This window comes from Amblyraja radiata, chromosome 24 (assembly GCF_010909765.2).
Source record: "Amblyraja radiata isolate CabotCenter1 chromosome 24, sAmbRad1.1.pri, whole genome shotgun sequence".
NCBI lineage: Eukaryota > Metazoa > Chordata > Chondrichthyes > Rajiformes > Rajidae > Amblyraja > Amblyraja radiata.
Genome location: NC_045979.1, coordinates 4,320,990 through 4,343,159, shown reverse-complemented (window position 1 = coordinate 4,343,159; position 22,170 = coordinate 4,320,990). Strand labels below are relative to the sequence as shown.

General features: G+C 41.4%; 1 protein-coding gene across 4 annotated transcripts in view; it reads right to left on the bottom strand.

Moving 5' to 3' along the window:
* rsbn1 (round spermatid basic protein 1) overlaps positions 1-22,170 on the bottom strand; it is an 81,293-nt gene that overhangs the window by 43,591 nt on the left and 15,532 nt on the right. For all 4 annotated transcript variants that reach the window (XM_033042287.1, XM_033042288.1, XM_033042289.1 and 1 more), the window contains one exon: positions 14,063-14,733. In XM_033042287.1, coding sequence (XP_032898178.1) covers positions 14,063-14,733 — 671 coding nt within the window. The remainder of the gene's footprint in view (positions 1-14,062; positions 14,734-22,170) is intronic.

Here is a 22,170-nt window from a genome sequence, read left to right as displayed (position 1 = left end):
GGCCTGTTTGAGAGCTGTATCTAAACCATTAGGGGCCGAATGGCCCATTCCTGTGCTGTACTGTTCTATGAGTGGTTCATTGTTGCATGAACCATAATACTGAGCAAAGCATTCAGAAGGCAAAATAAACTCAACAGCTAAAGAATGAATGTGTTCAAGAAGGAACTGCAGATGCTGGAAGATCGAAAGAATGAAATTGCCTCAATTGTAGGTCTAAGGTAATTACCTATAATGTGGTGTAACTTTACAGCTATGTGGAGTGTCACCTTAAATCCCTGTTTTTGGAGCAGATTATTTTATTAACAATTTTAAATTGAAATACAAAAAAATCAAAAAGGATGAATTTATTAATGGAGACACAAGGAAACACGTGCTGGAAACATGCTGGAAACACGACTAGAATACAAAGCATTAATTTATACTTTTTTATCCATCACACTATCACAGGTATTGGTTTTGTAATGGAGTATAATTTGTAATGGAGTCTGAAGAAGGGTTTCGGCCCGAAACGTTGCCTATTTCCTTCGCTCCATAAATGCTGCTGCACCCGCTGAGTTTCTCCAGCATTTTTGTGTACCATTGGTTTTGTAATGTTTTGTGTTAATGTTATTCAAAGAATGCAAATGTTTAATTTTATACAGTACAAGCTTAGCAGAAATGAAGTCAGAGCCAAGCAGTCTAATACAACTGCGGTCACATCTGGAAGCATAAAATATATTGCCAATTCAAATGGGATAGAAAGTTTGCAGATTTAAACAGTTTTAAAAAGTGCAACAAAATAACATACACATACAGGTACTCCTGAAATAGTTTAATGCCACAATTAATCCTGATAATGTATAAGCAGCCCTCAGTGGATCAGTCTGAAAACGGGTCCTGACCCAAACATTGTCTGTCCATTCCCTCCACAGATGTTTCCCGGCCTTCTGTGTTTTGCTCAAGATTCTAACATCTGCAGTTTCTTGCATCTCCTCAGAAGTATTTTGTTCTACAATTAAATAAGACGCATATGCTAAGCCACGAAAAACCTTGCCGACGATAACACAGATGCAGCAGAGAAAGACATTCACACGAGATGCAGAAGTGTAACACAAGACAGTATAATCCGTTTAAATGCTTAGTGTGGCTACAAATAGCATTCGTCCGTGGGTGCTTTTCAGACACGTCACACAAATAAATTGGTGGTAGGAACCAGCTCATTGTTGTCAGAGATTTGGAAAAACACTTTGGTTCTATATAATGTAAACCCTAGCATATTTCAATTCAGCTAGACGGACTACTGCAAACATCTCCATGTCAGAGTTCTATAATCGCATGATAGATGTGGAGAGTGGGCAGAATATATTAAAATCTGAAGGATGGCTGTAAGAAAGCATGTTTAAAAAAAATAAAATTTAGGCTAAAGTCGTGAAGAGTCAAATAAATTCCAATAAAACCACATGAGCACAGCTGGTGGAGCTGCTGGCTCAGTTCCAGTGAGTTTGTGGAGTTTGCATGTTCTCCTTGTGACTATGTGGGTTTCCTTAGTGTTCAGATTTTCTCAGAGATTTAAAGACATGAATTAACAGCCCTTTGTAAATGACCCGAAGTACGTAGGCAAGTGGTAAAATCTGGGAGGAGTTGATGGGTCAGCGTGAACCTGTCAGGAAGGACCTGTCTCTCGACACACTTTATTGTCACATGTACCGTCAAGGTACAGTGAGATTCTGTGGGGTTTTTTGTATACACAGTACACTAAAGAGCTGCCAGAAAGGCACTGACATAGTCATAAAAACACCCTTAAATATTGTTGGCCCCTTCTTCGTCTCCCCCCCCCCCCCCCCCCCCCACACCAGTCCCTCTTGTCCTCTGTGCCCCCTCCCACTAGTTTCCCCCTTTGTTCTCCGCGACCCGTCCGCCTCGGCCCCCAAGGACTCCGACCTCGATGTTCCACGTCCCTCCTCGTTCTTTTTTTTTTTTAATTTTATTTTTATTAGAAGTACAGTAAATTACAATAATACACATCAGATATATCTTATTACATTTGTTGTACCACTTCGTTTTTCGAGCTTTAAAAAAGATAGAAATAAAAGAAGTAAGGAAAGTGAGCAAGAATCGTGAAGGTGCAAGAAAGTGTTGGGAAAAGAAAGCCCCTTACTTGGCTCAACACTGACGTTCCTGACAGCGCCATCCAGCTATCGGGGCGTCATTTACTCCGAGCGGACAGGACATCAGACTCCGGTAAGACCAGAGGTGGGGGTCTGTGCATTTATGTAAATAAAGCATGGTGCACGGACTCCACCATCATCGAGAGTCACTGCTCAGCTAACCTTGAGTTCCTCTTGGTTAGATGCAGACCGTTCTATCTGCCCAGAGAGTTCACCTCCACTGTTGTGACTGCAGCCTATATCCCTCCTGATGCTAATGCCAAGCTTGCAATGAAAGAGCTGCATACTGCCATTAGCAATCAACAGACGCACAACCCCGAGGCAGCCTTCATTGTTGCGGGTGACTTCAATCACTCCAACCTGAAGACTGTACCCCCCAAATTTCACCAACATGTCTCCTTCCCCACTAGAAGCTTACAAAGCCATCCCCCTCCCCCACCTTGGTCAGTCTGATCACGTCTCATTGTTCCTGCTCCCTAAGTACTCCCCATTCATCAGACGGGTTAAACCAACTGTGAGGACAGTTAAAGTCTGGTCAGAGGAAGCGGACTTCACACTTCAGCAGTGTTTTGGAAACACTGACTGGAAGGCTTTTGCAGCCCAGGCCACCCTTGATTCCCACACGGACATTGATTCCTACACATCCTCTGTTCTGGACTTTATAAACTCCACCATCAATAGTGTCACCTCCCTCAAACAGGTGACCATATTCCCGAATCAGAAGCCATGGATGAACAGCGAGGTCAGGCTACTGCTGAAAGCACGGGACACCGCTTTCAGGTCAGGCGATGCTCGAGCCTACAGTTCAGCCAGGGCTAACCTGAAGAGGGGCATCAAGAAGGCCAAGCACTGCCATAAGCTCAGGATTGAGGAGCACTTCAACAACAACTCCGACCCCCGACGCATGTGGCAAGGCATCCAGGCCATCACGGACTACAGACCCTCCAACACCACCCCCACATCCAGCGACGCCTCCTTCCTTGAGGAGCTTAACCACTTCTATGGCCGCTTCGACAGGGACAATCTAGAGACAGCCATCAAGGCTGTGCTACCTGCCGATCACCAACCCCTCACACTCACCCCCTACGACGTATTCGTGGCACTGAGTAGGACTAATGCACGTAAAGCTGCTGGCCCTGACGGCATCCCCGGGCGCGTGCTCAGGGCCTGTGCTGCGCAGCTGACAGACGTCTGGACTGACATCTTCAACCTGTCACTTGCCCAAGCAGTTGTCCCCACGTGCCTTAAAACCACCTCCATCGTGCCAGTGCCAAAACACTCCACTGCGGCAAGCCTCAACGACTTCCGCCCAGTTGCACTTACCCCCATCATCACCAAGTGCTTCGAGAGGCTGGTCCTGGCACACCTCAAAAGCTGCCTACCCCCCACACTGGATCCCTATCAGTTTGCCTACCGCAAGAACATGAGTACGGAGGATGCCATCTCAATGGCACTTCACTCCGCCTCTCCCACCTCGAAACAGAGGGGACACTTAGTAAGAATGCTGTTCATCGATTACAGCTCAGCATTCAACACCATTATACCATCAAACTGATCACCAAACTCGGTAACCTGGGCATCTACCCCTCCCTCTGCAACTGGATACTGGACTTTCTAACCAACAGACCCCAGTCTGTTAGGTTAGACAAGCACACCTCTTCAACCCTCACCCTGAACACCGGCGTTCCACAGTTAGAGAAGGAAGTAAAGAAAGGAAATAAGACCCTAGAAAGAAAAGAAAAAAAAAGAAAAACAATCGCTCTATTGTAACACAAAACTCGCAAAAAAGGGTATACCAACCGTGTTTAAAAAAAATAAATTATTTTATACCCCCCGTCACCAGATCCTGGTACCATTTATATTTTAAATTACTATTGCACCATATGCTTGTAATAGTTCCATAAATGCAGACCACGTCTTTTGGAAGTGGTCTGCTTTGCCTGCTAGGAGGAGTCTCATCTCTTCCAAGTGTAGTGTTTCGAACATGTTTATTGTTGGTATTGGAGCATTTTTCCAAAATTTGAGTATAAGCTTTTTTCCCATTATTAGCCCGTAATTAAGTAAGTTCTTTTGAAACACGTTTAATTCGGGGTTACCTTCTGATACTCCAAAAATGATCCATTCTGCTTTTGGTACAAGTTTTATTTTAAATGATTTTGTGAAGATTTCAAAAATTTCGTTCCAAAATATTTGGATTTTTATACAAAAAACAAAAGAGTGCGCTATGGTAGCTTCTTGTGACTGACATTTAGGTGAGACATTGGGGAAAAGTTTATTTATTTTAGTTTTTGAATAATATAGTCTATGTAATGTTTTATATTGAATTAGAGTATGTCGTACGTTGATCGAGCATTTATGCACATGTTTATCCCAGCTCTCTTTTGAAATGTTTATAGCTAGTTCTTGTTCCCAGTCTCTTCTAATACCATCAGTTGTAGGTATTTCTATATTTAAAATAATGTTGTATAAGTATGATATTAGATTTGCTGATTCAGCCTTTGTCTTCATGGCTTCATCCAATAAGTCTGGGGACATGTTATGATAGTATTTTGTGTATTTCAGATAGTCAGATAGTCACGGATTTGAAGATATTTAAAATATTGATTATTTTTCAAATTATATTTCAGTTGTAATTGTTGAAATGATAATAATTTTCCTAATTCATACAAGTCTCCGAGCGTTTTGATTACCATTCTTTCCCATTGTGTAAATGATTTATCTATAATTGAAGGTTTAAACGACGGATTATTGACTATTGGCATTAAAAGAGATAGATTTCTTAATTTTAGATTCTGTTTTATTTGTTTCCAAGTTCTAATTGTACTATGTATCATTGGATTTTTATTATAATTTTTGTTATTCAGATTCATTGGTGAGAGGAGAGTCGCTCCTGTATTACACGGAGAGCAGTCCTCTCTCTCCATTACAATCCAGTCCACCTGCGGGGCAGAATTGTCCAGCAGGTGAATCATATTTTTAATATTTACTGCCCAATTATAAAATTAGGGAGCGCTAGACCACCCATCTCTTTTGGTTTACAAAGGTGTGCTCTTTGTATTCTGTGGGATTTATAATCCCATATAAAATTTGTAATGTCTGAGTAGTTTTTTGAAAAACTTTTTTGGAAGATATATTGGAATTGATTGAAATAAATATAGGATTTGTGGTAAAAAGATCATTTTTATAGCATTTATTCGACCTATTAAAGACATCGGGAGCGTTTTCCAGAATTTGATTAGATTATTTAGTTTCTTAAGGGGCTATAATTGGCGTTAAACATAGCGTGATAGTTTCTAGTGATTTCAATTCCTAAATATTTAAAATTTTCTGTGGCTATTTTAAAGGGGAATTTCAAGAGATGTGTTGAGTCTTTCGGTTTTATCGACATAATTTCACTTTTGTTCCAGTTTATTCTATATCCTGAGAAAGATCCAAAGTCCTCAATTAGATTTAATATGTTTGGTATACTGATTTGGGGTTTTGTGATATACAGTAATACATCGTCTGCATATAAGGATATTTTGTTATTTGAATATTTTGTATTATAACCGTAAATATCCGGGTGTGTTCTAATTTTTTCAGCTAAAGGTTCAATTACCAGAGTGAATAACAGCGGTGATAATGAACATCCTTGTCTATTGCCCCTTGTTAATTGGAATTTCGTAGATAGTATATTATTAGTTAATATTCTAGCCGTGGGTTTGTTATATAATAATTTTATCCATGCGATGAAGTTCTCTCCCATTTGAAATTTTTGCAATACTTTAATCATATAATCCCATTCTACTTGATCAAACGCTTTTTCTGCGTCCAATGAAATGATAGCTAACTCTTGTTCTTGAGGTTTGTGAGAGTGCATTATGTTAAGCAGACGTCTCAGGTTATTAAATGAATGTCTCTTAGGTATAAATCCCGTTTGCTCCTCATTTATTAATTTACTAACATATTGACTTAGTCTTCTAGTTAGTGTTTTCGCTAATATTTTTTGGTCCTTATTTAATAAAGCAATAGCTCTATATGAGCCTGGTTCTTCTGTATCTTTATCTTTTATAAGTATTAATGTGATCGTTGATTCTGCTAGTGTTTCAGGTAAGATTTGTTCTTTAAAAGCGTATGTATACATTTTCTGTAGACGTGGTGTAACCCTCCTCGTTCTTGGCAGCATGGTTCTCATCAATGCTGGTGGCTTTGGCCAGTGCGGAGTCCATTGTGTGCAAGTAGCGCCTACCAGCCGTACCGATAGGTCCTTCATCGACAGTCCACGGCGAGCGATCCTCGGTCCACGGCAGGTGGTCCACCGCAGCGTCGGCAAGCCACGCCTCTGTGCTACCACACTTGATGACTCAAGAACAACCAATTTAGACTAACAATAAACATGTCTAATGCTGCCAAATATCAAAAAGATGGAAACAGCGGTGGGCTAAATAGACTGATAACCATGTACACGGATCATTCATGTATCAGGCTGAAAAGTAATTCAGAACATAAAGACCAGCACAGCACAGGAACAGGACATTCAGCCCACAATGTGAGCCAAACTAATCCCGCTATCCCCCCATTTCATGCCTATCCATGAACCTATCTCAGAGGATCTTATTGTATCTGCTTTTACCTACACCTTTGGCAGCACTTTCCCAAATACCTATCGCACTGTGTAAAAAAAAAAACTTGGCCTGCACGCTTTTAAACATTACCCCTCTCACCTTGAAGCTATGCCCTCAAGTCTCTCACATCTCCACCCTGGGGAAAGGTTCTGACTACCCTACTTATGCCTCTCAATTTTATATACTTCTCACATTTTACCTCAACCTTTGACATGCCACAGAAAATCCCACTGCATTGAAAATGTTAAATGCTTTTAAATATATAAAAGATACATGGTAGAATACTTGACGAGGTTGTAGCTTGTATTCCAAGAGAGAGAGACAAGCCCAGGCTTGTCTCAGGTTCATGTATATAGAGACAATGACCGATGACTTTGAAATGTCTTGTCCTGGAAGTACCAACTGATAAGATACCTTTGAAATGTGTCTACTAATTGATGAGACAAGCTCAGACGCGTCCTGTAGTGATGTATATTGGCTGCATCTTGTAACCATGACTAACATCTTTGGAATGTGACTAAGTGACACAGTATAAAACACCATGCAAATCTTTGTTCATTGAAGTGGTGGCGCGGGGAAGTCAAGTGTCTGTAGCTTACTTGACTGGTGTATCCCCGTCACTTCCGCTGGCTGATGATCAGTAAAGCTTGAGTTGGTTTACCTAACGTTTTTGTGAGTTGTCTGTTTATTAAGAAGTGAACCATATCAGCATAGCCCTCCTCACTATCCATCAATGCGTTGTCTGTAGTTCTCCACACTGACATCACAAGGACCATGTCCTTTCCCATGGTGAATACAGATGCAAGGTACTTGTTTAGTCATTAAATGATTCATGGACCGCAAACCTCTGTCTGAAGGACCAGAACAATAATCCAGCTACATGAGTAAGACTAGACACAAAAGTATTGGTGATTATGCATTTACGTTTACGGTAAGCAGAAGTTGGTCACATCTGAACAAGTGCAGAATGTGTTGATCCATACATTGGGAGCAGTAAGTTCTATTATGGTTGCATTAATATTAAGAGTGCAAAGATCCCTCATGCAGCAGCACAGGTGGATAGGCTGAAAAATGCAGCATATAGAATGTTAGCCAGACCATAGGGGCAGGCAAGTTATGGAACAGCTTTATAAAACATTGATGAGGCCACATATGAAATATTGCACAATTTTGATCACAACAGTAGAGAAATTGTTCATTTGCCCAGGAGAGGGTGCAAAGATTTATCAGGCAGTTGCAGGAATGGAGGAGAGACTGGATAGCCCAGGTCTGTTTGGATTGGAGAAGGAAAGCATGGAGGGTGGGAGGAAAGAGGCTGATAGTACAAAATATTATGAGGTTGTGGATCGGGTAAACATTGTAAGGACTCAATAAGAGGAATACATACAAAATGCTGGGGTAACTCCTGGTCAGGCAGCATCTCTGGAGAAAATGGATAGGTGATGTTTCAGGTTGGGACCCTTCTTCAGATTTATAATTGTCAATAACAGAGCATGTGTTTAAGATAAGGATTTCGAGGTTTGGATGAGTCACAAGAGCATATTCTTCACATAGAAGGTAGATGGAATTTAGAAGTTACTACCCAAAGCGGTGGTGGTGGAGGTCTCTCGGCGGTTAAGGAATATGTCCAGCCAAGCTTTTGAATTGCTATGGTTTAAGAAAACTATAAACCAAGCACTGTTAAATGGGATTAGCACTGATGGGTTGCGTTAGACTGGGTGGGCCTGTTTCTATGCAGTGTGACAATGCAGGTATCTGTTTGAGGAGGTACAATGACACTTTTAAGTAGTCCCACTCCTATTATATTTGTTTATAGCAATCAACCACACAATGTAAAGCAGCATATTCAGAATGATTGATTGTGTTTAACAATGTTTTTTTCAGTAATAAATGGAAACAAATCGTACTACAGGTCTCACAATTGTTCAAACCTGTTTAGAACAGTATTATTCAACAACTGCAAGTAGTTTTTTTACAACAACCAGATATTGCCAAGACTTTTGACTTTAATCAGAAACTGTCACCAAAGGACACAGTCAGACAGCCAAGTTACAGTCTCCAAGTGAGACTTTCAGCAAATATTTATAACCACTGCTTACTCAGACTCTGGCATTCTTCCAGCTTCCTCGTTTATTCAGAGCAAGCACTAATCTGGAAGCTGCTCCCACGAAAGGAACCCATTAGGATAGATTATATTTTAAAATGCACACACGCTTTACTGAATCTTCTGAAAAGCTACTACTGTATTAGGTGAGGCCATTAGTGTATTCTAAACAAGGACCCATGTGCAGAGGTTTTACACACATCATTACATCTCTCCAGCTTTCCTGTCACTATTGTGCTGCTTTCACTCAAAAATAAGATTAAACTACCTGCAGATTGCAATCAACTTCAGTAAATGTAGCGGTTGGATGTGTTTTTGTTATTTTTTATTCACATTAATGTTGAAGACTCAAGGGACTAGAAAGTGGATTGCACATGTTTATGGTGTGCAAAATGGTCCCCATATTTGGTTATAATTCCAAAATGAGGGTCACAAAAGAAATATAAAAATCACCAAACTGGCACATCCTCAAATTGAGAAATTGTCGATATGGTTCGATCAATAGATTTTTATATATCAAGGGCTATAGGATTAGTGCAGGAAAGTGGCACGGAGGAAGATGATCAGCCATGACCTTATCAAATGAAGGTGCAGGCATAAGGGCTGAAAGGCCTACACTTCTCTTTCTGACTCTGCATCGAGTTGATGAGAAAAAATATAATCTGAGGAGTCATTGCTATGTCACTTTTAATTTATTTGTTTGATTTCTAATTTTTTTTTCATGTTTCTGTGGCTCTTATCAATAAAATATTCCAGAACTTGGAGAATTTTATTATTTCAGATTTAGGCAATCGTAACCAACAACTAAACCTCCCCAGTTTTAAGTTATAGAATTCATAATCTTACAAACTTTTCATACAAATTTTCAATGAGTCAAGAAGTAAAATGCAGACTGGCCAAAATCCAACATAATGGGTACATAAGAAAAATGAGTAGGATTCAGTGGTTTGGCCCCTCGATCTTTCTATGCCTTTCAAAATCGTGGCAGATTTTCTACCCTGGTCCCAGTTTTCTACCCTAATCCTTTGGCTCTTCTAATATCCAGAACTCTGTCAATCTGAGGTGGGCTACAGTTTTCATTTATTAACACAGCATTTGCAGAATGAAAGGCTGCCGACTCAAGATTGATAAGGAAGTGCAGTTATGTGCAAGATCTTGGAGACAGCTAGACTGGTGACCAGGCTCATTTATCCAGCCATTGACAACAGTTCAGCTTCTGTTTCTTCCACCAACCTCATTTAGATATTGAGTAATCTGGGTTAGATGATGTCAATTGCAAAGCATAATACGGGGCCTTGTCTTGCACTGAAGTGGCAGGCAACCTAGGTTCCCTTTCCAGAGACCTAATTAATACAACATTGCTCATACTTAAAAGAGAGTCTTGAATGCAGATCAGTACAAGAGTTGACAGCACTATTTAGCCAAACTTTTGTAGTGGGTAGAAAGCCAACATGCCCAGTACACAAGATAAGCCTCCATTGTTTCCAACACACCCTTTACCTCATCTCTTGTTCAGTTTTTTTGTAACTATTGAATTCCATCAATACTTTGTATATTGAAAATTGAACGACATCTTTAAAAGTTGAATAAATTATTTTTGCTGCTTGTCCATGGAGTCTGCTACATCTTCTCAGAGGACATAATGCCCTACACAATCACCATTCTGATGTACGTATGAGAGTTCTATATTTTCCAACTGGCTTGTCGTTACCCCATGATCACAGATTGAGAATGTCAGCCACATTATTGTTGCTGCGCTTCCAGCTTCCCAAGGTTACCAGATGGGATTGAGGATCAGAGGACACTGGTAGTACAAATACACAAATTACCAAAAGCTCGGCATGCTCTAATAACGTTTCAATGAAAACAAATTAATGGTTCTGGTTCATTTTTAATGAGAAAGAATTCAAAAATAGACAGCAAAATTATTCTAAACCTGCCTGCAATCTTGGTTAGACCATGTTTGGAGTGCTTTACACAGTTCTGGTTGTCAGGATCTAAAAAGGGTATGGTGAGATTGGTGAAGATTCAAAAAAGATTTGAACTAGATGTTCCCACAACTGTAAAGTTATACATGTCACAGTGCACAGCTTACATTTCTCGTCTCATGAAGGACAGGACTAAGGAGCGTTGTAATGGACATCAAAAAGGCAAATTGACAACGTAGACATGGTAAATGTCTCTATTTGTATAGTAAAACAATAGACAATAGGTACAGGAGTAGGCCATTCGGCCCTTCGAGCCAGCACCGCCATTCAATGTGATCATGGCTGATCATCCCCAATCAGTACCCAGTTCCTGCCTTCTCCCCATATCCCCTGACTCCGCTATCCATAAGAGCCCCATCTAGCTCTCTCTTGAAAGTATCGAGAGAACCGCCCTCACCGTCCTGAGGCAGAGAATTCCACACTCAGTGTGAAAAAATGTTTCCTCGTCTCCGTTCTAAATGGCTTACCCCTTATTCTTAAACTGTGGTCCATGGTTCTGGACTCCCCCAACATCGGGAACACGTTTCCTGCCTCTTGCATGTCCAAACCCTTAATAATCTTATATGTCTCAATAAGATCCCCTCTCATCCTTTTAAACTCCAGGGTACAAGTCCAGCCGCTTCATTCTCTCAGCATATAACAGTCCCGCCATCCCGGGAATTAACCTTGTAAACCTACGCTGCACTCACTCAATAGCATGAATGTCCTTCCTCAAATTAGGGGACCAAAACTGCACACAATACTCCAGGTGCTGTTTCACTAGGACCCTATACAACTGCAGAAGGACCTCTTTGCTCCTATACTCAACTCCTCTTGTTATGAAGGCCAACATGCCATTTGCTTTCGTCACTGCCTGCTGTATTGCAGCCATCTTTAGCTTAAGCTTGTTTTGGGGGCTAGTCCTCTTCAATTTTCTCTTCAGCATATAAAACGCATGCTCAATTGGGTTCAGATCGGGTGATTGACTTGACCATGTTTTAGCTTCGAAAAACTCCTTTGTTGCTTTAGCAGTATGTTTTGGGATCATTGTCTTGCTGTAGAATGAATGCTGTGGAGGTCTTCCTTGGCCTGCCAGTCCCTTTGCGATTAGTAAGCTCACCAGTGCTCTCTTTCTTAATAGTGTTCCAAACAGTTGATTTTGGTATGCCTAAAGTTTGGCTGATGTCTCTAACAGTTTCATTCTTGTTTATCAGTCTCATAATGGCTTATTTGACATTCATTGGTACAACTTTGGTCCTCATGTTGATACACACTAATAAAAGTTTCCAAAGGTGATGGAATGACTGGAGGAAAGACTAGGTGCTGAGAGCTCTCTTATACCTGCATTAAGGAGGCAATTAAACACACCTGAGCAATTACGAACACCTGTGAAGCCACGTGTCCCAAACATTATGGTGCCCTGAAATGGGGGGACTATGTATAAACACTGCTGTAATTTCTACATGGTGAAACCAAAATGTATAAAAATACCCTTTAATAAAATTTGACAATGTGCACTTTAAGCACGTGATTTTTTTTAAATTACAAATCTCAAATTGTGGAGTACAAAGGCAAATAAATAAATGATGGGTCTTTGTCACAAACATGGAGGACACTGTAGAAACAGATCTTTTGGGCCACGTTGCATTATTTTCTGGTGTAAATGTTTAGATCTTAAAATAAATCATAGATATGAAGTTACTACCTGAAATGGGATAAAGGAGATTTTAAGTTCAGCTATAATTTTATTTAGAAAATAGAACATCGACCAGCGCAGCAGCAGTCCTTTCAGCCCAAAATGCCAGTGTCTAACAGGATGCCACGACACACTGTTTAAGAAGGAACTGCAGATGCTGGAAAATCGAAGGTGCACAAAAATGCTGGAGAAACTCAGCGGGTGCAGCAGCATCTATGGAGCGAAGGAGAAAGGCAACATTTCGGGCCGAATCCCAAGGGTTTCGGCCCGAAACGTTGCCTATCTCCTTCGCTCCATAGATGCTGCTGCACCCGCTGAGTTTCTCCAGCATTTTTGTGTGCCACGACAAACTCTTCTGTGCCTGCAAATAATCTATAATCCTTCCTTTCCCGGTATGTACAATGTGCCGATCCAAAAGTCTCTTAAATATCACTATCAGATCTGCCTTGACCGCCACCACTGGCAGCACTTTCAGGCACCCGCCACTGTATAAAAATAACTTGCCTCGCACATCTCCTTTAAACTCTGGCTCTCTCATCTTAAAGCTATGCCCTCTAGTATTTGATGTTTCCATCCTGAGAAACCCGTCTACCCTATGTAAGGTTTCAATTTCATACACATCTATCACCTCGACCTCTTTCCTGGATTGGAGGTCCAGAACTGCAAATGTGGCCTAACCAAAACCTTATAAAGCTTACTGACTCTTATATTCAATGCCCTGACCACACATACCATATGCCTTCTTTACTATATGTATTGCCACTTTCAGGGAGTTATGGACTGTGAGGAATAAGTGTTAATATTCTCCTGCTTGCACTTTGAAACCGTAGAATAAAAGCAACAAAGCCAAATCTGCAGATTTGGTGTAAACCACAATGTATCAGATTGAACCTGTGTGTGTTAAATGAAGTCTAAACTGGTTGAGGTGCCATTTTCCTGCCCCTGTAGGATAACATTGTACAATCACATAATTCATTTAATTTTACCAAACCCAGTTGAGAAGCTTATTTTGAAAATCTAAGTAGATTTTAGTATCCATAATTCCAATATAAATACATTTATTTCAAGATGGGTGCTTTTGGGATGTGGTTTAAGTAATAGATCGTATTCAGCGGTAATAGATCTTGCAGCAGCCTTCACTTCAAATGGAAGGTTATCAGTTTATGCCCCTGAAGAATATGGTTTCAGGTAGGAGTCAGGAACAACTTCTGGATAACCAACCATCTTCCCTGATGGTCAATGCTACTTTGGCAGAGGCTTTCACCTGTACAGGAACACCATGCAAAGTATGTTTTCCATTCTCCAGATAATGACTGGCAGACTTTGCTAATCAGCACAGTGTATGATAATTTTAAGACATGCATCATTCTGAGAATGGGGAACATGGAAGGATGGCATTAGAATTTGTAACAGACTATCAATAATTTTTAACAACAGTTTTAACACTACCCTTTTCTAGGCATTAGTTCTGAGGTCTTTATATTCCACTGAAAGTTTAAAAAAATTGATTGAAAGAAGAAAGGCCACAAAGCACTCAGTCTTACCTGAGTCCGAAAGTTTGAGATGGTTGTAGTTTCTATATCCTTCTTCCCAAGTATTTCCATTTTTACTGGAGTGTTGGGAAAGTTGAAAGCAAAATAATCCAGAAAGTCTGGCAGGTAGGTTGCTGCTCCATGTATAATGGCCATCACGTAATGTGCTGCACTCTTCTCATTTTCACTGAAAGTCAATGCAAGAAATTCTTCGGCAAACCTCTCCATCTCCATAGGAGACAAGAAAGAGAGTTCGTCCATGTATGCATGGAGTACTGGAGCACCACCATTTGGCTGATGTTCCACATGAATTAAGTGGGCATATTTAGAGGAACCTGTCCGCAAGAGTCCTTTCCGGACACAGTAGTCTCTGTGTGATAAGTATGGCAACTGTGCACACGAAGGGATAGGACAATGGTTCATTTTCAGATCCAATATGTTGAGCTTTTCCTCGTGCTTAGTTGGCGTTTTGTTGATTATATTCGACACATCAGAAGAACCTTGACCCACAGGATCATGCTCAACACGAGTGAGCCCTGCGCAGGTAGTCTGTACCTCTTTATTGTATGTTTTTAACTGTCTTGGTCGCTCACCTTCTCTATGTTTCTTTTTCTTCTTTTTCTTTGTTTTTTTACCCAAGTATTCATCTGGTCTCCGACTTTTTCCATTTTCATCAGGGCCACCTGTGGTGGGGAATAAATTTTAAGATTCCATCAAATACATATTTTATTTGATCAATATGAATACATATTGAAAATATTCTAAATCATTTAGGAGCAGGAAGAAAACATAGCCATTCTAGCACACAATAAATTACTTGCCTTCTAATATATGCGGCTTTATCAGTTGAATTGAGGGAAATACTTTATATGTACACTACATATGGACACACTGTATATGGAAACTAAGGACCTTTCATGCCATAAATTTGTGCTACTGTGAGAAAGTATTTGTTGTTAAGTGGTTTGGAATGCTCAAATCAAAGAATTATATAGGTGCAAGCTCTTTTTTGTTACACTCTGATTAAAACAAAAATTGGATTGTGACTGGATTAAGCCTTAAAGGCCTGTCCCACTTTCACGACCTAATTTAGAATCAGAATCAGATCAGAATCACACTTTATTCACCAAGTATGTTTTGCAACATACGAGGAATTTCATCGGCCAGGTCAGTCATACAATTAAAAATAACAGTTCACTCAAAAACACATTTTAACATAAACATCCACCACAGTGACTCCTACACATTCCTCACTGTGATGGAAGGCGAAATAAAGTTCAAGTCTCTTCCTTTGTTCATCCTCAGTTGGGGGCCTCTAGCCCTCCGTTGACGGGATGATCTTGACTCCCGTAGCCGGTGGCGTTCGGGCCCTTCTTGTCATGGCGATCTGCTCCCGCATCGGGGGGATGTCTGCTCCCCCGCGCCGGGCGATCGAACCTCGCGTCGGGGCTGGTCGAACCTTCTGCGGCGTTGGAGCTCCCGACTAGCCTCTCCCGAGACTGCGAGCTCTTGTTGGTAAGTCCACGGTGGTCACGGTGGGAGCGATCCCAGGCAAGGGATCTGCTCCGATGTTAAGTCCACGCCCCTTGGTGGGGCTCATGACAGTCCGAGGAGTCTTCCAGCTCCAACGATATTAGGCCACAGAGCCCGGAGAATGTGACCCAAAAATTGATCACATCTCCGGGAAGGTACGAAACTTGAAAAAAAGGTTTCGCCCGGTCCCCTCCCCCCAAATAAAACATACCAAAGAACATTAAAACAAAACTTTTAACAAGCTAAAAATAACAAAAAGAAAGAAAAAACGAAACAGACTGCCGGCAGGGCTGCCATCTCACCCGGCGCCCCTTTTGGCATTCACGACCTTTTTTACTCGTGGACATTTTTCGTCATGCTAGAAAAACGCCCCGACCTACTTGATGCCACGAGTACCTATGACTAGCATCACGGCCTGCTACGACCTACCTACGACCTTGTGACGACCATGCAGCGAGTATGAGTCAAGGGCAAACTCGGCAGAGGTCGTGAATTAGATCGTGAAAGTGGGACAGGCCCTTTACACTTCTCCATGCGATAGCAGAACTTGACATTTTAAATATTTCTCAGACCCATCTTCCTGCGATAAGTGAAGAGTATATTAATATTGTCCAACCTCTATTACCAGGATTTATATCGTCTTAAACTTTTCCCCGTGACTTGATTTTCTCCCCAAGCCCAGTAGGGAAATCTCTAATCATATTTTCTTTCACATACATATATTTTTACCCTACTCCAATTATTTCCTCATTCTCTAACTCCAGGGTTGTTGTCTAAAAAGATTGTCTGAAAAACCATAAAGTTCTTTTAGCTGGACACTAAATGTGGTTACAATTGTAACCACATTTAGTGTCCATCTAAAATAACTATGCATTGCCTTAATAAGCTTGTTCTAAGCGGATGCAAAATGACAAGCATATTTTTTTCATGATTATGAGAAAGCGTTGTATATTCTTTCCAGATTATGGTTACCAAAAGATAATGGCTTAATAGAAATTGCCAGTTAGATTGATTCTTGGAGAACATCCCATTCTTCTCAAAGCACAAGACTGCACTTCAGCTTGAAACGAGTAAACACAGTGAGATCTGGATAAACTTCAAGGTCACAAGGATCGTGCAATGAATAGTCATCACTTGCATTCACACTGGTTTAGGTGTACGAATCCAGCTTCTAAAATAGTTTGAAACATGTCTGAATTGCTGGTCAGACTATTTAACCACTGATAAATGAATCTTACAACTAAAAGGAAATAGTCTAAAATACAAAATAACTTAAAATATGCAACTAATCCTTTACATTCTTGAACCTCAGTCTTATACCCTTTACAGGGTTAGATGAATGTTATAATACCCCATTTTTGACTAAGTCTCTGGAAGAATGGTATTACTCAAAGGTAGCCTTGTGAGGGATATAATTAATCACAAGCTGATGACAAATATAAATTCTGGTTACTCAAAAAGGTTAAATAAGAACAGGGGCTTGCTAGCCCTCAGCTGTGTATGTGGAGGTTGTTAAAATGACCAGCAGGATGAAGTGTAGGGCAGGAGGACTATTTCCTTCATCCTAGGCCCCATTCTCTTCTCCCTGTATATGCTCCCCTTAGGCCAAGTCATTCAAAGGCATGGCATTTCCTTCCTTTGCTACGCAGATGATACACAACTCCATCTACCCCTGAAGCATAAAAACCAATCAAATCTGCTTAACCTTATCCGCTGCCTCGAGGATATAAAGTGTTGGATGGCCCAGAACTCCAACTAAACGAGAGTAGGTCTGAGGTCATCCTTCTCGGCCCCTCGGATTCAATCAAAATGATAGCAGGCAGCCTTGGAAGCCTTACCCCATTACTCAAACCTCACGTCAAAAACCTTGGCGTGATATTTGACTCAGCATTGAAATTTGACAAACATGTCAATGCCTTGGTAAAAGCTAGCTTCTTTCAGCTTCGGACGATAGCTAAAATAAAACAATTCCTCCAGTTTGATGACCTCGAAAAGATCCTCCTCCCGCCTAGATTACTGCAACTCCCTTTACACTGGCATCAGCCAATCTTCCCTTCCCCGCCTGCAACTGGTCCAAAACGCCGCAGCGAGACTCCTGACGGGCACCCGAAAAAGGGACCACATCACCCCGATTCTGGCCTCTCTCCACTTGTGCGGTTCCGAATAAATTTCAAGATCCTCTTTTATGTCGACAAAGCCCTTAATGGGATTGCCCCCACCTACATCAAAAGTCTGCTTACCCACCACACCACCTCCAGGTCCCTCATATCGGCCGACTTGAGGTTACCGAACATCCCGCGGTCTAGGCATAAGCTCAGGGGCGACCGCGCCTTTGCGGTTGCAGCTCCTAGACTGTGGAACAGCATCCTTCTTCCCATCAGAACTGCCCCCTCCATCGACTCTTTTAAGTCGAGACTTAAAACTCATCTCTACTCCCAAGCCTTTCTTGACATCCTCTGAGCGAGGGCTATATGTATGTAGTGATGTTTGTATTTAATCGATCACCGTTGTATAACGTTAGTACCTCCACCAATGTAAAGCACTTTGGCCAACGAGAGTTGTTTTTTTAAATGTGCTATAGAAATAAAAGTGACTTGACTTGACTTGACTTCCTTCAGCTAACTTCCTCAGGCATCCAGGAGGGCTGGATCCCTCCAGGAGGGCAGGGTGGGACCCCCGTGGTTGGCGAGGGAAGAAATTGGCAACTAATTTATCCAAGCAACTACTATATCCAAGATATCTCTTTCAGCCATGTACTAAAAAAACACTGAAACTGAAAGGAAGTCAGTTTAACTATATCTTAACATCATTGCTATGACACTAACCTGTCAAATTCCACAATATCTCTCCAACATAGTTGTTCCAACAAATGCCTCCTATGCAGACAAGTCTGAAAACTGATCTTGTCACACCTGGTGCTGTGTGCTGCATTTAACTAAGAAATTGAAGGATAACATGGTGCTGCTTAAGGAGCTACACTATAGGGTGTAGGAAAGAACGGCAGATGGTTTAAATCAAAGGAAGACACAAAATGCTGGAGTAACACAGCAGGTCAGGCAGCATCTCTAGAGAAAAGGAATGGGTGATTTTTCGGGTCGACACCCTTCAGACTGATGGGTAAATGATTATTTAATGGATTATTTTATGGGTAAAGGACAAAAGGGTAGATGATTAGCATGGCTATATCGTCACTCCTGGCTAAATGTAGCAACAAACCTGTTACGAGGATATTGTGGGATTTGGCGTTTTGCGTCTATCTTTGGTTTAAACCAGCATCCGCAGTTCCGTCGTACACTCTAAGATACTGAATTCCTTTCTTAAACATTTCTATTTTTTTCCCCCTCCTTAGAATCCTGAAAGTCTACTCCTCTGATCAAACATTTGATCACAAATTCCACACCTTCTGCATCTCAGTTGTTTAAAATCCCACGCAGAGATAAAAGGCTGTGGGCTCAAGTGGCACTCCAGAGACATTAGCTGAAAACCAAACTGAAAAAACTCATTGCCACAATACTGATAAATTAGAAATATCCAAGGCACTGTCCAATCTTGTATGATTATAACAGACCCCGTAAAAAAAATGTAGTGTCAATTTTTCTTGCATCATTCCAATATTTATCACTCATCAGATTTCAAAGAAAATAGAATGCTAATAAGATTCTACATTTCTCACAATACAAAATTACATTTCTGAAGTACTTTAGAATTTAGAGATGCAGCATGGAAACCACCGAGTCCATGCTGATCATCGATCTCCCGTTCACACTAGCTCTATATTACCACGCTTTCTCATCCACCCTCCACACAATAGGGATAATTTACAGAGGCCAAATAGTCTACAAACCCACAGATCTTTGGGATGTGAGGGGAAACAGGAGCATCTAGAGGAAACACATGCGGTCAGAGGGAGTATGTGCAAACTCCAAGCAAACAGACAGCATCCAAGGTCATGATCGAACGCAGGTCTCTGGTGCTGAGAGGCAGCAGTTCTACCAGCTACACCACTGTGCTGCTCCTGACTTCAATGGCTGAAATGTTTTGGAATAACCTCGAGTACCTAAAGACATTATATCAATGGAAGCTGCTGACATCGCAGCTCCCAGATTCCAGTTCAAGTAGAGACTCATTCCATTGCCAAGAAACCATCTTGGCTATAAAAAAATTGGGTGAATGAACAACATTTAAGTTTAATACTCATACCGTTACAAAGGTGTGCCCAAGACTTTAACCAGATAAATGTTGCACTGCTCCCAAGATCATTATCAGGAAGCAACTGGTGCTGACTTTGATTGTATTTTGCACTTTGTAGACCAATTGAAACAAAGCTTGTCAAAATATGGGAGGGAAGTATCAGTTAAATATAGAAACAATTCTAGCTAGACTCAAGTAGCAACAATAATAGGAAGAAAAAGTGTTTTTCAAAATAAATGTATATTTTGTACATATTCAGTGATAGAAACATAGAAATAGGTGCAGGTGTAGTCTATTCGGACCTGATCATCAAAAATCAGTACCCCGTTCTGGCTTTTTCCTCATATCCCTTGACTCCCTTAGTCCTAAGAGCAAAATCTAACTCTCTCTTGAAAACATCCAGTGAAATGGCCTCCACTACCTTCTGTGGCAGAGAATTCCACAGATTCTCAACCCTCCGGGTGAAAATGTTTTTCCTGACCCAATGCACAAGCTGATTTCCAACAGTACCGTGCATGAATGGAAAGTTCTCAATAGACGAGCCAGCCATGGGAACAGAATTCCTAGAGCCACCAACAGAGGAAGAGTTGCAACTCACTGCATTTTTACTAATTCTGTTCTCATCAACATCACACTATGGAATGCTTTAATATATATAAATTATAATGGTAACCAGAGAATGTTTGAGTGTCATAAAAGCCCACTCACTCTATACTCATGACTGTATAGCCGGACAGTGCGGACTCTATCTTCAAGTTCGTCGACGACACCACCATTGTTGGACTAATTACAGATGGTGATGAGTCAGAGTATAGAAGTGAGATTGATAGATGGACCAAATGGTGCCAGCACAACAACCTGGCTCTCAATGTCAGTAAGACCAATGAACTGATTGTGGACTTTAGAAGAGGAAAGATCAGGGCCCATAATCCTGTTTATATCAACAATGGTGGAGAGAGATGGTGGAGAGAGTCAAAAACTTCAAATTCCTGGGCTTGCATATTTCCGAAGATCTTTCCTGGACCCAGCACACTGATGCAATTATAAAGAAAGCATATCAAGCCTCTACTTCCTGAGAAGATTGTATTGTATTGTATTGTATTGTATTCAAATTTATTGTCATTGTCTCAGTTAGAGACAACAAAATGAATTTCCCTTACAGGCAGTATCATAAAAATAAATAAATAATAATAAATAATAAAACATATTAAAAATAAAATAGAATTTAAAAAAAAGCACAAACACTGAAAGTCCACGACACAACATAACACAGTGGCACCAAGGTGAAGAAGGCACCATAGTCCAGCCAGCCTCCCCTCCGTTCTTCCCAGTTGTTCACTCGTGGTCGAGGCCTTCCGAACACCCGCAGTCGCCGCCCCGGGATCCCGATGTTCAGGCCCTCACGCCGGGCTGGTGGAACGCCGACGCCGATCCCCGACTGTGAACATCCTCCTCCTCAGCAGCACGGACCCCCCGATCAGCCGCCTCCCGCAGCCGGAGTCTTGGAGATTATAAAGAAAGCATATTCTTTATATGGAGATTTGGCATATCAGAGAGGATTCTCTTGAACTTCTACAGGTAGAGAGCATATTGGCCTGGTTCGGCAACTTGAATGCCCAGGAGCGAAGAAGACTGCAAAAAGTTGTGAACACTGCCCAGTCCATCACCAGCTCTGACATCCACACCATTGAAGGGATTTACCGGAGTCGCTGCCTAAAAAAAGGCAGCCAGCATCATCATCATCATCATCAGCAGAGACCCACCCCACGCTGGCCACACAATCATTTCACCCCTGCCATCGGGAAACGGTACAGGAGCCTGAAAACTGTAACATCCAGGTTTAGGAACAGCTTCTTCCCTTCAGCCATTTGGTTGTTAAACACTACAACCTCAAATAGCTGTGAACGACAGACTTTGAGTAAGTGTATATAGATACACACACTGAACGTTTTATTTCTCTAGTTACATATTCTATTGTGCTGCAGAAAGTAAGAATTTCTCTGTTCTATCTGGGAGGAAATATAACAATAAAACACTCTTGACTCTCTTGAACATCATACTGAAACATAGAAATGTACTGCCTTTAGGTCCACCTTGTCCATGCTGACTCTTTAGCCTATCTGAGCTATTTGCTATTACTGCACTAGCTGCATAATAGTCACCGCCTTTTCCATCCATGTATCTATGTGTTAAAATATGGGAAGCATTGCACTTGAAATCCCCCCCCCCCCCAGAAAATGTGGCACCTTGGCCACGTGAGACAGTCAATCTTGACCATTCCCAGACTTCCGAGGCTGGTTTTGCAGGCCGGTATCGCGGGACTTGGCGGCCTAAGCTGACCGTTCTGGTGCCGCTGGACTTCTCTTGGAGGCCAGCGTCAGACAATGGGGGAAGAG